The sequence below is a fragment of the Oncorhynchus tshawytscha genome, linkage group LG18 (genome assembly GCF_018296145.1).
Source record: "Oncorhynchus tshawytscha isolate Ot180627B linkage group LG18, Otsh_v2.0, whole genome shotgun sequence".
Classification (NCBI taxonomy): domain Eukaryota; kingdom Metazoa; phylum Chordata; class Actinopteri; order Salmoniformes; family Salmonidae; genus Oncorhynchus; species Oncorhynchus tshawytscha.
Genome location: NC_056446.1, coordinates 25,277,261 through 25,293,273, shown reverse-complemented (window position 1 = coordinate 25,293,273; position 16,013 = coordinate 25,277,261). Strand labels below are relative to the sequence as shown.

The following is a 16,013-nucleotide window of genomic DNA, read 5'->3' as shown; positions in this document are numbered from 1 at the left end:
ATCTCAGCTCACTGGTCATGATAACAACACCCACTCGTAGCATGCGCTCCAGCAGGTATATCTCACTGGTCGTACCCAAAGCCAACACCTCCTTTGGCCGTCTTTCCTTCCAGTTCTCTGCTGCCAATGACTGGAACAAATTGCAAAAATCGCTGAAGCTGGAGACTTATATTTCCCTCACTAACTTTAAACATCAGCTATCCGATCGCTGCAGCTGTACATAGTCCATCTGTAAATAGCCCATCCAATCTACCTACCTCATCCCCATATTGTTTTTATTTACTTTTTTGCTCTTTTGCACACCAGTACTTCTACTTGCACATCATCATCTGCTCATTTATCACTCCAGTGTTAATCTGCTAAACTGTAATTACTTCGCCACTATTGGCCTATTTATTGCCTTACCTCCTCATGCCATTTGCACACACTGTATATAGACTTTATTTTTTCTATTGTATTATTGACTGTATGTTTGTTTATCTGATGTGTAACTCAGTGTTGTTGTTTGTGTCACACTGCTTTGCTGTATCTTGGCCAGGTCGCAGTTGTAAATGAGAACTTGTTCTCAACTAGCCTGCCTGGTTAAATAAAGGTGAAATATATAAAAAATAAATAAACAGGCGTAGGACAGCCAGTGAAAGTTTGTGCCAGTTACAAAAAAGCATTAAGCACAAGCTTGACTGTGTGTGTCTGAGAGAGCGGAAGAGATGTACAGAGAGAGAGAGAGAAAGAGAGAGAATGGGGAGAGAGAGAGAATGGGGAGAGAGAGAATGGGGAGAGAGAGAGAATGGAGAGAGAGAATGGGAGAGAGAGAGAGAGAGAGAATGGAGAGAGAGAATGGAGAGAAAGAATGGAGCGAGAGAGAGAATGGAGAGAGAGAATGGAGAGAGAGAGAGAGAGGAGAGAGAGAATGGAGAGAAAGAATGGAGCGAGAGAGAGAATGGAGCGAGAGAATGGAGAGAATCACAGGGTTGCTTTAAAGTCATAGACAGAACTCAGGTTCAAGTGGTGAGTCAGACAGTCCACACCTGATATCACTGTCCCTGTCTGTCTGACTCACCACCTGAACCTGAGTCTGTCCACACCTGATATCACTGTCCCTGTCTGTCTGACTCACCACCTGAACCTGAGTCTGTCCACACCTGATATTACTGTCCCTGTCTGTCTGACTCACTACCTGAACCTGGGTCTGTCCACACCTGATATCACTGTCCCTGTCTGTCTGACTCACCACCTGAACCTGAGTCTGTCCACACCTGATATCACTGTCCCTGTCTGTCTGACTCACCACCTGAACCTGAGTCTGTCCACACCTGATATCACTGTCCCTGTCTGTCTGACTCACCACCTGAACCTGAGTCTGTCCACACCTGATATCACTGTCCCTGTCTGTCTGACTCACCACCTGAACCTGAGTCTGTCCACACCTGATATCACTGTCCCTGTCTGTCTGACTCACCACCTGAACCTGAGTCTGTCCACACCTGATATCACTGTCCCTGTCTGTCTGACTCACCACCTGAACCTAAGTCTGTCCACACCTGATATCACTGTCCCTGTCTGTCTGACTCACCACCTGAACCTGAGTCTGTCCACACCTGATATCACTGTCCCTGTCTGTCTGACTCACCACCTGAACCTAAGTCTGTCCACACCTGATATCACTGTCCCTGTCTGTCTGACTCACCACCTGAACCTGAGTCTGTCCACACCTGATATCACTGTCCCTGTCTGTCTGACTCACCACCTGAACCTAAGTCTGTCCACACCTGATATCACTGTCCCTGTCTGTCTGACTCACCACCTGAACCTGAGTCTGTCCACACCTGATATCACTGTCCCTGTCTGTCTGACTCACCACCTGAACCTGAGTCTGTCCACACCTGATATCACTGTCCCTGTCTGTCTGACTCACCACCTGAACCTGAGTCTGTCCACACCTGATATCACTGTCCCTGTCTGTCTGACTCACCACCTGAACCTAAGTCTGTCCACACCTGATATCACTGTCCCTGTCTGTCTGACTCACCACCTGAACCTGAGTCTGTCCACACCTGATATCACTGTCCCTGTCTGTCTGACTCACCACCTGAACCTGAGTCTGTCCACACCTGATATCACTGTCCCTGTCTGTCTGACTCACCATCGTAGGATTACAGTATATTCACATTGCATTGTTATGCCTAACATGGTGATGGCTGAGACAACAAACGTTTCACATTTTGATTGATTTCCTGTGTTAAGATAATAGATTTAGTGGATGTGACGTCTTTCAGCAGAGAAAACAGCATCTATTGTTATGGAGAAGAAGATAGAAGGCTGAATCAATCACTGGATCTCTGAAAGCAGTGCATTGATGAGGTGATAGATCTTGTTTGACTGATCAAATGGAAAGTGATGGCTAGGCCTAATAGTCTTTATCCAAATTGCAGTGATTGAAAAAAAAGAACAGTAGTCTGCACAATCGTTTATCAACTTCTACAGTAGTTGCCTAGCCTACAATTGCATTGTTGGGGTGTTAAATTCAGGCTCAGACACACTTCTCACCATAATTGCAAAGTTTTTTTCCCTGTTAGTCGCACTAAGTGGAAATTTCCCCTAAGCGTGCCCCTCCTACCCGCGTCCAGTAAAAGCCAACATTGACAAATTGTCAGTGGCGAGTCGATGCAGAATCCGCTACACACTGGAGCGAGAGGCGCGCGAAATACCTGTCAAGGAATTATGAGCGTGGATCGTCTATTCGATGAGCTTGGACACTTCAAAAGGTACCCAGAGCAATAATGTAAATTCCACTTAAATTGCATGAAATTAACGTAACTAATATCATAAACTTAATTTGTCCAGAGACTCTTTCATGTTTACTCGACAACCCTCCCTGGGCATATGATGACCTTACCCCTCTTGTAGACAACATGGTTATTTTTATAGAAATACGGTGATTATTGTTCTATTTATGTTTAGTTAACCTACATAGTAAGTATTGTAGCCCTTATAGTAAATGTTTCTTTATTTCTCTCTGCTAACAAAAGTCAGCAGCTTTCTTCCTTCAAGTTGGTCACATATGTAGTGCATTGCATCATTGGCGCATTCAAATCGGATAAACATTCTCCATTAGAATAGCCCACAGTTCTTTGTTTCATTCTCACCATGTTCAAAACACTTGATGTAGACCTATATTCAATGTTTGTCTTTTTTGTACATGGAGAATATTCTGTTTTTGTTAGGCTACTTTATAAAGAAAAATAACTAATTGTTTTTATATTACAGTAGGCTATCATAAATGATTGGGTGTCATTTTACTTCATTGTGCATTCAAATATTTCTGTGTTGGATAGTAAAGGGTTTCATTCCTTTGATGCAACTTCCTCATGTTGTCCTTTTATTGAACCCCTCGATTCCAGAACAGAACTCTCCCCTCATCTCCCCTCCCCTCATCTCTCCTCCCCTCATCTCATCTCCCCTCATCTCATCTCCCCTCATCCTCTCCTCCCCTCCCCTCATCTCTCCTCCACTCATCTCACTCATCTCATCTCCCCTCATCTCATCTCTCCTCCCCTCATCTCCCCTCATCTCATCTCATCTCCCCTCATCTCTCCTCCCCTCATCTCCCCTCCCCTCATCTCATCTCCCCTCATCTCATCTCATCTCCCCTCATCTCATCTCCCCTCATCTCATCTCCCCTCATCTCATCTCCCCTCATCTCTCCTCCCCTCATCTCATCTCATCTCATCTCCCCTCCCCTCATCTCATCTCCCCTCCCCTCATCTCTTCTCCTCCTCCTAGGTTCCAGGCATGTCTGTACTTTGCTGCTGTCTTCCAGGCCATAGCCTGTGGAATCCACTACCTGGCCTCTGTGTTCCTTGTGGAGAGGCCAAGCTTTGTCTGTGCCCCGCCCGGTAACGTAACTGACGTCCTGTATGGGAACTACACAGGTGCTTCCCTGGAGGAGGTGCTACCGTTCTTTAAACCGGCGAATGGGCCCATGGTGGTGCGGACGGCGGAGGGCAAACAGTGGGAGCTCAGCACCTGCCAGCGAACCCAGAGGATGAACCCCACAGACTTTACCTACGAGCAGCTCGTCAACAGGACGACAGAGAAGTGTGACAGCAACTACCATTACGTGTATGACCACAGCGAGGTGTATCAGAGCATCGTGACAGACTGGGACCTAGTGTGTGACAGGGAATGGCTGGCCAAGCTGTGTCAGCCCACTTTTATGATGGGTGTGCTGGTCGGAGCGCTGGTGTTCGGGGACATCGCTGATAGGTAAGAGGAGCTTTCCTCACCTACCTATTCCCAAATATGGGGAATGTGTCTGCCCCCTGCGGTGCCCCTGTGCCCCTCCCCAGCTGTGCCCCTGTACCCTGTCCCTCCCTGTATGTGCCCCTGTGTCCCTGTATCTCCCTGGCTGTGCCCTGTCCCTCCCTGGCTGTGCCCCTGTGCCCCTGTGCCTCCCTGGCTGTGCCCCTGTGCCCTGTCCCTCCCTGGCTGTGCCCCTGTGTCCCTCCCCAGCTGTGCCCCTGTGCCCCTGTCCCTCCCTGGCTGTGCCCCTGTCCCTCCCTGGCTGTGCCCTGTCCCTCCCTGGCTGTGCCCTGTCCCACCCTGGCTGTGCCCCTGTGTCCCTCCCTGGCTGTGCCCTGTCCCACCCTGGCTGTGCCCCTGTGTCCCTCCCCAGCTGTGCCCCTGTACCCTGTCCCTCCCTGTCTGTGCCCCTGTACCCTGTCCCTCCCTGTCTGTGCCCCTGTACTCTGTCCCTCCCTGGCTTGCCGCTGTGCCCTGTGCCCTGCCCCTGTACCTCCCTGCTGTGCCCTGTACCTCCCTGGCTGTGCCCTGTCCCTCCCTGGCTGTGCCCTGTCCCTCCCTGGCTGTACCCTGTGCCCTGTCCCTCCCTGGCTGTGCCCCTGTGCCCCTGTCCCTCCCTGGCTGTGCCCTGTCCCTCCCTGGCTGTGCCCTGTACCTCCCTGGCTGTGCCCTGTACCTCCCTGGCTGTGCCCCTGTACTCTGTCCCTCCCTGGCTGTGCCCTGTACCTCCCTGTCTGTGCCCCTGTACTCTGTCCCTCCCCTGGCTGTGCCCTGTACCTCCCCTGTGTCCCTCCCCGTCTGTGCCCCTGTGTCCCTCCCCAGCTGTGCCCCTGTGCCCTGTACCTCCCTGGCTGTGCCCTGTACCTCCCTGGCTGTGCCCTGTCCCTCCCTGGCTGTGCCCCTGTGCCTCCTGGCTGGCTGTGCCCCTGTGCCCTGTCCCTCCCTGGCTGTGCCGCTGTCCCTCCCTGGCTGTGCCCTGTCCCTCCCTGGCTGTGCCCCTGTGCCCCTGTGCCTCCCTGGCTGTGCCCTGTACCTCCCTGGCTGTACCCTGTACCTCCCTGGCTGTGCCCTGTACCTCCCTGGCTGTGCCCCTGTACTCTGTCCCTCCCTGGCTGTGCCCCTGTACCCTGTCCCTCCCTGTCTGTGCCCCTGTGTCCCTCCCCAGCTGTGCCCCTGTACCCTGTACCTCCCTGGCTGTGCCCTGTCCCTCCCTGGCTGTGCTCCTGTGCCCCTGTGCCTCCCTGGCTGTGCCCCTGTGCCCTGTCCCTCCCTGGCTGTGCCGCTGTCCCTCCCTGGCTGTGCCCTGTCCCTCCCTGGCTGTGCCCCTGTGCCTCCCCCTGGCTGTGCCCTGTCCCTCCCTGGCTGTGCCGCTGTCCCTCCCCAGCTGTGCCCCTGTCCCTCCTCCCCTGGCTGTGCCCCTGTCCCTCCCTGGCTGTGCCCTGTCCCCCCCCTGGCTGTGCCCCTGTACCCTGTCCCTCCCTGTCTGTGCCCCTGTACCCTGTCCCTCCCTGTCTGTGCCCCTGTACTCTGTCCCTCCCTGGCTGTGCCCCTGTGCCCTGTACCTCCCTGGCTGTGCCCTGTCCCTCCCTGGCTGTGCCCTGTACCTCCCTGGCTGTACCCTGTTCCCCTGTCCCTCCCTGGCTGTGCCCCTGTGCCCCTGTCCCTCCCTGGCTGTGCCCTGTCCCTCCCTGGCTGTGCCCTGTACCTCCCTGGCTGTACCCTGTACCTCCCTGGCTGTGCCCTGTACCTCCCTGTCTGTGCCCCTGTACTCTGTCCCTCCCTGGCTGTGCCGCTGTGCCCTGTACCTCCCTGGCTGTGCCCTGTCCCTCCCTGGCTGTGCCCTGTACCTCCCTGGCTGTACCCTGTGCCCCTGTCCCTCCCTGGCTGTGCCCCTTTGTGCCCCTGCTGCCGGCAGTAAAACAGGTCAGTGCCCCTGTCCCTCCCTGGCTGTGCCCTGTCCCTCCCTGGCTGTGCCCTGTCCCTCCCTGGCTGTGCCCCTTCAAGCCCTGGCTGTGCCCTGTACCTCCTGGCTGTGCCCCTGTGCCGCTGTCCCTCCCTGGCTGTGCCCCTGTACCTCCCTGGCTGTGCCCCTGTACCTCCCTGGCTGTGCCCCTGCACCTCCCTGGCTGTGCCCCTGTACCTCCCTGGCTGTGCCCCTGTACCTCCCTGGCTGTGCCCCTGTACCTCCTCTGGCTGTGCCCCTGTACCTCCCTGGCTGTGCCCCTGTACCTCCCTGGCTGTGCCCCTGTACCTCCCTGGCTGTACCCCTGTCCCTCCCTGCCTGTGCCCCTGCATCTCCCTGGCTGTGCCCCTGTACCTCCCTGGCTGTGCCCTGTACCTCCCTGGCTGTGCCCCTGTGCCCTGTCCCTCCCTGGCTGTGCCCCTGTCCCTCCCTGGCTGTGCCCCTGTCCCTTCCTGGCTGTGCCCCTGTCCCTTCCTGGCTGTTCCCCTGTCCCTCTTGGTGTTAGCGGTGAGGGTTTATGGGCCAGGTGTGAGGGTTTATGGGCCTGGTGTGAGGGTTTATGGGCCTGGTGTGAGGGTTTATGGGCCTGGTGTTAGGGGTGAGGGTTTATGGGCCTGGTGTTAGGGGTGAGGGTTTATGGGCCTGGTGTGAGGGTTTATGGACCTGATATGATGGTTTATGGGCCTGGTGTTAGGTGTGAGGGTTTAAGGGCCTGGTGTTAGGAGTGAGGGTTTATGGGCCTGGTGTTAGGGTTTATGGGCCTGATATGATGGTTTATGGGCCTGGTGTTAGGGGTGAGGGTTTATGGGCCTGGTGTTAGGGGTGAGGGTTTATGGGCCTGGTGTTAGGGTTTATGGGCCTGATATGATGGTTTATGGGCCTGATGTTAGGTGTGAGGGTTTAAGGGCCTGGTGTTAGGGGGCTGAGGGTTTATGGGCCTGGTGTTAGGGGTGAGGGTTTATGGGCCTGATGTGAGGGTTTATGGGCCTGATATGATGGTTTATGGGCCTGGTGTTAGGTGTGAGGGTTTATGCTCCATCCTTCTTTGGGACAATGACAATAGGGCTGCTCCATTCACTTGAAGATGGCTCGACAACATCCATCTCTATCATGGTGTGGACCTCTTCCTTGAGGGCTACCACCAGCCTCTCAGGCACACGGTAAGGATGCTGGCGGACAGGGTTCTGGCCAGGTTTCAAACGAATGACGTGTTCCAGGACTTTGGTTCTTCCTGGTCTCTGACTGAAGAGGGCCGGATACTTGCCAAACAGCTGCTTCAGCTCATCTTGCTTGTCTTCTTCCAGGTGAGCCAGTATGACTTCTGCTCGTTCTTTCCATGCCTCTGTGACCCCATCCGACTCATCCTCTTCTACTCTGCTACTACTACTTTCCTTTGGAGAGTTCCTCTTTCTCCTTCCAGGCCTTGAGAAGGTTCACATGGTAGGTTTGCTTCTTCTTACCCTTGTCCGGGTGCAGCACCTCATAGGTCACTGGGCCCATCTTCCTCCCGATTAGGTACGGTCCTTGCCATTGCGCAAGGAGCTTGCTGGTAGACGAGGGAAGGAGGAGCAGGACTTTCTGTCCTGGCTCAAACTCTCTGTGGCGAGCGTGCTGGTCATAGCCTCTCTTCTGGGCCTTCTGGGCTTGCTGAAGGTTTGCTCTAGCTTCCTCTCGGTACCGTTCCAACCTGTCTCGCATCTGGAGGACATACTGGACAATCCCCTGTCCTGAGGTAGCTACTGGGGAACCTTCCCAGCACTTCTTCAGCAGGTCCAGTGGTTCTTGCACTGGCCATCCATAGAGGAGTTCGAATGGCGAGAAACCTGTCGATGCCTGAGGCACCTCCCTGTAAGCAAAAAGCAGAAAGGGTAACCACTTATCCCAGTCTTTACCAGTGTCAGCCACAAACGTCCTCAGCATGTTCTTGAGCGTTTGATTGAATCTCTCTACGAGCCCATCCGTTTGGGGATGGTAGGGAGTAGTCCTCAAGCCTTTAATGCCCAGCTGTCGGTGGAGTTGAACCATCAGTCGCGAGGTGAAGTTTGTCCCTTGGTCCGTCAGGATTTCATCTGGGATTCCTACACGAGAGAAGAACTGAACAAGAGCACTGATTATCTTTGGAGTGGTTATGGAACGGAGTGGGAAGGCTTCTGGGAACCGGGTGGCATAGTCACAGATCACCAATATATACTTGTAACCTGCACTACTCTTCTCCAAGGGTCCAACAATGTCCATTGCAATTCTCTTGAATGGGGTAGAGATAACTGGCAGTGAACATAGAGGAGCCCGTTCAGACCTACGGACAGCACTGGTTTTCTGGCACGTGGGGCATGATTTGCAGTATTTTTGTACATCAGTATACATGGAGGGCCAAAAGAAACGGGAGCCTAGCCTAAGATAGGTCTTATGTTGCCCTAGATGGCCTGCCCATGGAACTGTATGTGCAAGGTTGAGAACAAGTGGTCTACAGGTAGATGGCACCACCAACTTCCTGCTATCTGCCTCTGACCCAAGGTAGAGTATGTGGTTGTCTACTGTGTAAATCCCCCACATAAAGATTGACTGTCCCCAGCTAAGGCCTTGTCAAACAAACATTTCAAGGTTGCGTCAGACTTCTGCAGAGTAGCAAAATTTTGTGGAACATCCCATTGCACCTCTAACCCAGACACATCAGCAACAGGTACAGGGGTTCCCACATACTTCTCAAGACGCCGCTGGCGGCGTGACTTTCTGGGCCCTTTGGTTCCCCCCTCGCACAGACTATCACACAAGTCAGGCAGAGGTTGTAAACCAGCTTTGGCCTGGGCACGAGTGACAACTGAACATGCCATCTGAACATCAGACTGGCAAACTGACTGCTCATATAGCTGACCCCCCACACTTCCCAACAGATCAGAGAGTACAGGCACATCCCTCCCCAAAATCATCTCAAAAGGTAGCTTCTCCCTTACCCCAACTTTGAGGAGGTATTTCTGACCCTGAATCTCAACTGTGAGCTCAGCTGTGGGCTGCTGTGACTGGTCACCATGGACACATTGGATCAGTGTCTGATGACCATAATCAATGTCATTAACAGGTACATTACCTTTTCTGATCAATGACAGGGAACTGCCGGTGTCAATCATTGCAGTAAGACTTTTACCATTCATTTTTACAGGTACCAAGCATGACCCTTCCCGAGTCTGTCTATTCTGAACACCATCCCCCTCTCTGGGTACATAACAGTAACCTGAGAGCTTGGATTTACGTAGCGGACACATTGAAGCTTTGTGCCCCTGCTGCCGGCAGTAAAAACAGGTCAGACCCCTCCCATCAGAGCGAACTGCATGATCCCTTACCTCCCTCCCAGACACATAACCCCCAGAGTTACCTCCACCATCTCTGGCGTTTCTGATGTCCCTTGTGTCTCTGAGACTCCTTGGAGCGGGTGCTGCAGGTTGTGGTGGGCCCCCTTTACGTGCATTAAGATACTGCAGTGCAAGCTTGGCCGCCATAAGCCCGTCCTTGGGCTCGTGCTCTCGGACCCAGGTTCGAATGTCGTGTGGTAGAACTTGTAGAAGTTGCTCGAGGATGATGACCTCCCGATTTCGTCCTGTGTCTTCTCCCCGGTCGAACCCATCGTCGGTAGAGACCCTTGAGGCGGTGGTACGTCTCTGTCGGCGACTCACCCGATGGCGTTGATGCAGCTCTGAAGCGTTGACGGTAGGTTTCCGGTGAGATGTCAAACTTCACCAGCAGCGCTTCCTTCAAGCCCTTGTAGACATTGGCCAGCCCCTCATCCATTGCTGTGTAAGCCTCTAAGGCCTTGCCCGTGAGCAATGGGACAAGCCTGCAGGCCCACTCTACCTCAGGCCACTGCCACGTCTTAGCCATGCGCTCAAACCTCAGCAGGTAGTTTTCAATGTCCTCCCCCTGCTGGTATGAGGGCATCTTTGGCTCCTTCCTCAGGAATGCTGGAAGATGGACGTTAACACTGCTGGACTGGTCCCCTGGTGCTGGCCTTATTACTGCTTGGGGTGCCTGCTGTGGAGTTGAAGTCCCTGCTGCATCGAGCCTTTGTCGTCCTGGTGTTGGAAGACCCAATCTTGGGCTCTCACTGACGAGTTCCGCCTGGTGGGGAGCTGTGAGGATAGATTGGCGTAGGCCACGTAACTCCTGCTTGAGGTCTTCGTCCCTCCTCTCAAGGCAGGTGAAAAGTTGCTGAAAAAGGGTTACCATGGTTGGGTGTGGTTCTGGTCCCCCAACTGCTCCTTCAGTCAGCAGCTCACCCAGTTCTGGTTGTCTTTGGCCCCGCGGTCGGGCTCCTAGTTTCTCATACTTGACCTCTTCTTCACCAGACGATTCCATGGTATTCCACCCCGGTTCAACTTCAGGTACCTTTTCTGACAGTTGATGCTGTTGCTGAGAACGCAATCCTGTACGCATTCCTTTACTTCTCTTGTTGGAATTCACTGATTTGCGGTACGCCATCCCACCACTGCCACCATATGTCACGTAGAGTAGGCCAGATGGCTAAACTGGATAACCTAACCTCTATAAAAATAAAAAGATGGCGGAACCGCAAAAGTTCTTCTGTGCAAAGGTGTTTATTTACAAGTGATTCCGGAACAGAAAATAACAGTACTGCCATCAACGTCTACCTTATGGGACAGCTTAACAACAATGCTGCCCCATCCACAGCTCAATCCAAAAAATCCCCCTTAGAGACTGGAGAGAGGCTCCTTTTGTAGGGCTAGCCCCTCCCCTCAGAACAATTAACCCTAATTAATTAATCAATTAACAATACAAACCTACATTTTCCATGAACTAAACATACTAAAGGATATACATTGCAACACGGTTTTAAACAATATCACAACATAACATTTACAACATTACATCATTACTGACAATATCTTTCACTTTGCCCATATGCATTAATGAGCCATTTGGGACAGGCACTATAAAGCCAACCCAATTCCCTTAGCTCGGGTCCTTTTCCAGCATACCCAGAAGCTACAGAGATGGAGAGAGAGGAACAGAACAAACAAACAATGCGCTCATCCACAACATTGATAAGTATAATAATTATTGTATCTCTCAAATATGAACATTGACAAGTGTGAAATGCATGCACCAAGACAGAAGTTAAATTGTGTGTCGACCCACATTGTTAACTTATGGTATAATGGCGCAGGGAGGAGTGATGAATATGTGTGTGCGTTAAAGAACCAAATGCTGCCCGCGGCCAGTGACGGACTTCTACGTCACAATGGGCCTGGTGTTAGGTGTGAGGGTTTAAGGGCCTGGTGTTAGGGGTGAGGGTTTATGAGCCTGGTGTTAGGGGTGAGAGTTTATGGGCCTGGTGTTAGGGGTGAGGGTTTATGGGCCTGATGTGAGGGTTTATGGGCCTGGTGTTAGGGTGAGGGTTTATGGGCCTGATGTGAGGGGTGAGGGTTTATGGGCCTGGTGTGAGGGTTTATGGGCCTGGTGTGAGGGTTTATGGGCCTGATGTGAGGGTTTATGGGCCTGGTGTGAGGGTTTATGGGCCTGGTGTTAGGGGTGAGGGTATATGGGCCTGGTGTTAGGGGTGAGGGTTAATGGCCCTGGTGTTAGGGGGAGGGTTTATGGGCCTGGTGTGAGGGTTTATGGGCCTGGTGTTAGGGGAGAGGGTTATTGGGCCTGGTGTTAGGGGTGAGGGTTTATGGGCCTAGTGTGAGGGTTTATGGGCCTGGTGTTAGGGGTGAGGGTTTATGCGCCTGGTGTGAGGGTTTATGGGCCTGGTGTGAGGGTTTATGGGCCTGATGTGAGGGTTTATGGGCCTGGTGTGAGGGTTTATGGGCCGGATGTGAGGGTTTATGGGCCTGATGTGAGGTTTTATGGGCCTGGTGTGAGGGGTTGAGGGTTTATGGGCCTGGTGTGGGGCCTGGTGTGAGGGTTTATGGGCCTGGAGTGAGGGGTGAGGGTTTATGAGCCTGGTGTTAGGGGTGAGAGTTTATGGGCCTGGTGTTAGGGGTGAGGGTTTTGGGCCTGATGTGAGGGTTTATGGGCCTGGTGTTAGGTGTGAGGGTTTATGGGCCTGGTGTTAGGGGTGAGGGTTTATGAGCCTGGTGTTAGGGGTGAGAGTTTATGGGCCTGGTGTTAGGGGTGAGGGTTTATGGGCCTGATGTGAGGGTTTATGGGCCTGGTGTTAGGGGTGAGGGTTTATGGGCCTGATGTGAGGGGTGAGGGTTTATGGGCCTGATGTGAGGGTTTATGGGCCTGGTGTGAGGGGTGAGGGTTTATGGGCCTGGTGTGAGGGTTTATGGGCCTGGTGTTAGGGGTGAGGGTTTATGGGCCTGGTGTGAGGGTTTAGGGCCTGATGTGAGGGTTTATGGGCCTGGTGTGAGGGTTTATGGGCCTGGTGTTAGGGGTGAGGGTTTATGGGCCTGATGTGAGGGTTTCTGGGCCTGGTGTTAGGGGTGAGGGTTTATGGACCTGATGTGAGGGGTTATGGGCCTGGTGTTAGGGGTGAAGGGTTTATGGGCCTGATGTGAGGGTTTATGGGCCTGGTGTGAGGGGTGAGGGTTTATGGGCCTGATGTGAGGGTTTATGGGCCTGGTGTGAGGGTTTATGGGCCTGGTGTTAGGGGTGAGGGTATATGGGCCTGGTGTTAGGGTGAGGGTTTATTCTCAGCGGGTCCTTAGAACCACCCTCCTCATCTCTCAAACACATCAGTCTTCATGTCACCTCTTTCTCAGGCCAGAACAGAAAAACAGTATGAAAGTGTGTGTTTGGGTAACAGTGTGTGTGTGGGTTCAGAGAGCCTTTTCCGTGAGTGAACCTGACACTAGCCTGAGTCATGGTCTAGGTGTCCACTATTTAGAGAATGGGGCACTCAGTTGAACCCTCATGCCCACAAACCCAAGCCTTGAGCTGGCACTGAGGGGTGAGGGTGTGCCTACCTGGGCTATATCGTTATGGGCTGTTGGATAGTTTTTGAGATTCTAAAAAGGCATTTTAGCCTCTTATTTGTGACTGATAGTGATGACCCATGCAGAAGAGTGGCCTGTGGTGTTGTGAAACTGTGGTGTTGTGAAACTGTGGTGTTGTGGACTGGAACCTATATATTACCAGTTCAAAGTTCCATCGTGTGTTCACTACCAGTCAATATGGTGGGGTATAGGACAGCAGGGTATTAAGAGATCACATCCTATTCAGTGAAGGGGAAGATGATGAGTTAGATTGTTTCGTAGTTAGACTACTAGACTACTTCCATGCTCATACACTGGGGCAGTATGAATGTGTCATTAGCCAACTTGTTCATTGATTTTGTTCCATCTAGTCTGGCGGCCTTGAGTCACATGCAGGCACGTAAACACACAAACAAACACACAACCTACACACCTATGAACTCAGCCACTACTGTTGTATAGCGATGTACAATTTCAACCCAAACTGCTGCTCTGTGGCTGACCCTGTGGCTGACCCTGTGGCTGACCCTGTGGCTGACCCTGTGGCTGACCCTGTGGCTGACCCTGTGGCTGACCCTGTGGCTGACCCTGTGCTGCTCCCAACTTGTTGTCTGTCTAACAAAATTTTAACCAATATTTGTTCTGTTCTAGATCAATGCCTTGAGTCACATGAAGTCACGTACTATCACAACAAACAAACCGACTCAATCACAACTACTGTGTGGCGATGTGCAATTCCCAGTCAGCAATACAATACTTATTATTTTGCGCTCACATCATATGAGCTTGTGTGACGTTGAATAGTTTTCTCTCAACTCTTCCCATGTTGTCAGATACAGTAGATATCAGAAGGCCTTTTTTGTAAATACATGAAGTATGTCTCTTCCTCTACAACAGGGCTGTCAAACAGACGGCCAAGCGGGCGGTTTGAGTAAAAGTGTACTCAAAATGACTAAATCCAAACTGTGTAGAAATGATAATTGAGCTACATTCACACAGTGTTGAGTGTGTCCAGCTCGCTAATAATAACTGATATGACAGTCCGGGAGCATTGAAAAGTCCTAAAACGATGGATAAAGGACGGTTTTCTGACAGAATGTGGCCCCCATGGCAACATTAGTTTGACAACCCTGCTCTAGAACTTATGGCTCAGTCAGGATGACAGTCAGCCACAACACAGGACTTGGTGCAACTATTTAACTGTACACCCTAACAAGTAATCCTAACTTTTCACATTCGCTCTCCCCCTCTCTCTCTCTCTCCTCTGTCTCTCTCTCTCCTCTCCCCTCTCTCTCTCCCCCCCCCCTCTCTCTCTCTGTCTCTCAGGGTTGGCAGACGGAGGATCCTGATGATCACCAGCCTGTGCCAGTTTGTGTTTGGTGTAAGCGTGGCATTTACGGGGAACTACTACCTATTTATGTTCATACGCTTCCTGCTCGCCATGGTGAGTGTGTATAGTGTAAGGCAAGCAGTAAGAAGACACTCAATAAAATATTCTCTTATGGAGAAACTTTACTTGACATTTCAAACTAATCTCCCATAGACATACTGTGAGTTCTTGATTTATGCAGAAGTCAAGTTCAGGAATGCAGTTCTATTCAATACATTAGTTAGTATTCATACAGTATTTGTATTTGTCAGTATTAGATTGTGTGTCTAAAAGGAATGGCAGGTTGTACTGGAGGGAAAGGGAGAGGGTCGTTAATATTTGCAGGCCACAAGGCTATAAAATGTTGCTTACATAGTAGGTCCAATGTTGTGCCCAAACACAAACCCTCCCTGTGCTGCTCATAACAGAACACATATACACACATTCTCAGTCTTACAGCCAGGTGTCTGTTCAACCGTACATTCTCTCTGACCATTGGGCATATTCTGTTGTTTGTATTGTGGTCTGTAAACCCTGTAAGAGTTACAGATTTGAAAGGCCGTTTTAGAAACCACAAGCACAACCAACAAGACTATTTCCTGTGTATATATGTTACCGTGTGTGTGCATGTTTATGCTAATGCTTGTATGTCTGTGGGCTAATATCTGGGTCATTCCCTGAGGATAAGGTCTAACCACAGTCTGCTCATGATCTATTTACTAAACACACATCAGAGGATAACACACATCAGAGACTTGCGTCAGGCATTAGATTTATGCATCAAGAGTGTGTGTGTGTCTCTCTCTGTCTCTGTGTGTGTCTCTCTCTGTCTCTGTGTGTGTGTCTCTCTCTGTCTCTGTGTGTGTGTCTCTCTCTGTCTCTGTGTGTGTGTCTCTCTCTGTCTCTGTGTGTGTGTCTTTCTCTGTCTCTGTGTGTGTGTCTCTCTCTGTCTCTGTGTGTGTGTCTTTCTCTGTCTCTGTGTGTGTAGCCTATATGTGATTTGAGGCTCTGGTCCTGTGTTGTGTTCTAATGCCCCCCTCTCGGCAGGTGTCTAGTGGCTACCTTGTGGTGGTGTTTGTGTACGTGACCGAGTTCACCGGCAACAAGGTGCGCACGTGGACCTCCATGCACGTGCACGCCGCCTTCGCCGTGGGCGTCATGATGGTAGCAGTCATGGGCTACCTGGTGCGGACCTGGCGGAGCTATCAGATCCTCCTCTCCACCTGCACCTCCCCCTTCCTCTTCTTCTGCTGGAAGTTCCCAGAGACGCCCTTCTACCTGATGGCTAAGGGGAGGCTCCAGGAGACCCAGGTCTTGTTGGACTCCATTGCCCGCTTCAATGGGCTGGAGCCTGGCCGCCTGAAGGCCGAGGACCTCCTGGAACCCGAGGAGGCTCTGCTGGAGAAGGAGGTGGCAGCGGGGGTAGCCCAGCCAGCAGAGCCCGAGA

General features: G+C 52.0%; 1 protein-coding gene across 4 annotated transcripts in view; it reads left to right on the top strand.

Annotated features, from left to right (window-relative positions):
* Positions 1 to 2,582: 2,582 nt before the first annotated feature.
* The window catches only part of LOC112217377 (solute carrier family 22 member 16), a 22,365-nt gene continuing 8,934 nt past the window's right edge, over positions 2,583 to 16,013 (top strand). For 2 of the 4 annotated variants that reach the window (XM_042300864.1, XM_042300863.1), the window contains exons 1-4: positions 2,583 to 2,765; positions 3,784 to 4,266; positions 14,524 to 14,641; positions 15,614 to 16,013. The exon at positions 15,614 to 16,013 is cut by the window's right edge and continues 159 nt beyond it. In XM_042300864.1, coding sequence (XP_042156798.1) covers positions 2,665 to 2,765; positions 3,784 to 4,266; positions 14,524 to 14,641; positions 15,614 to 16,013 — 1,102 coding nt within the window. In that variant the 5' untranslated portion in view covers positions 2,583 to 2,664. The remainder of the gene's footprint in view (positions 2,766 to 3,783; positions 4,267 to 14,523; positions 14,642 to 15,613) is intronic. The other 2 variants (XM_042300865.1, XM_042300866.1) reach the window with 2 other exon arrangements.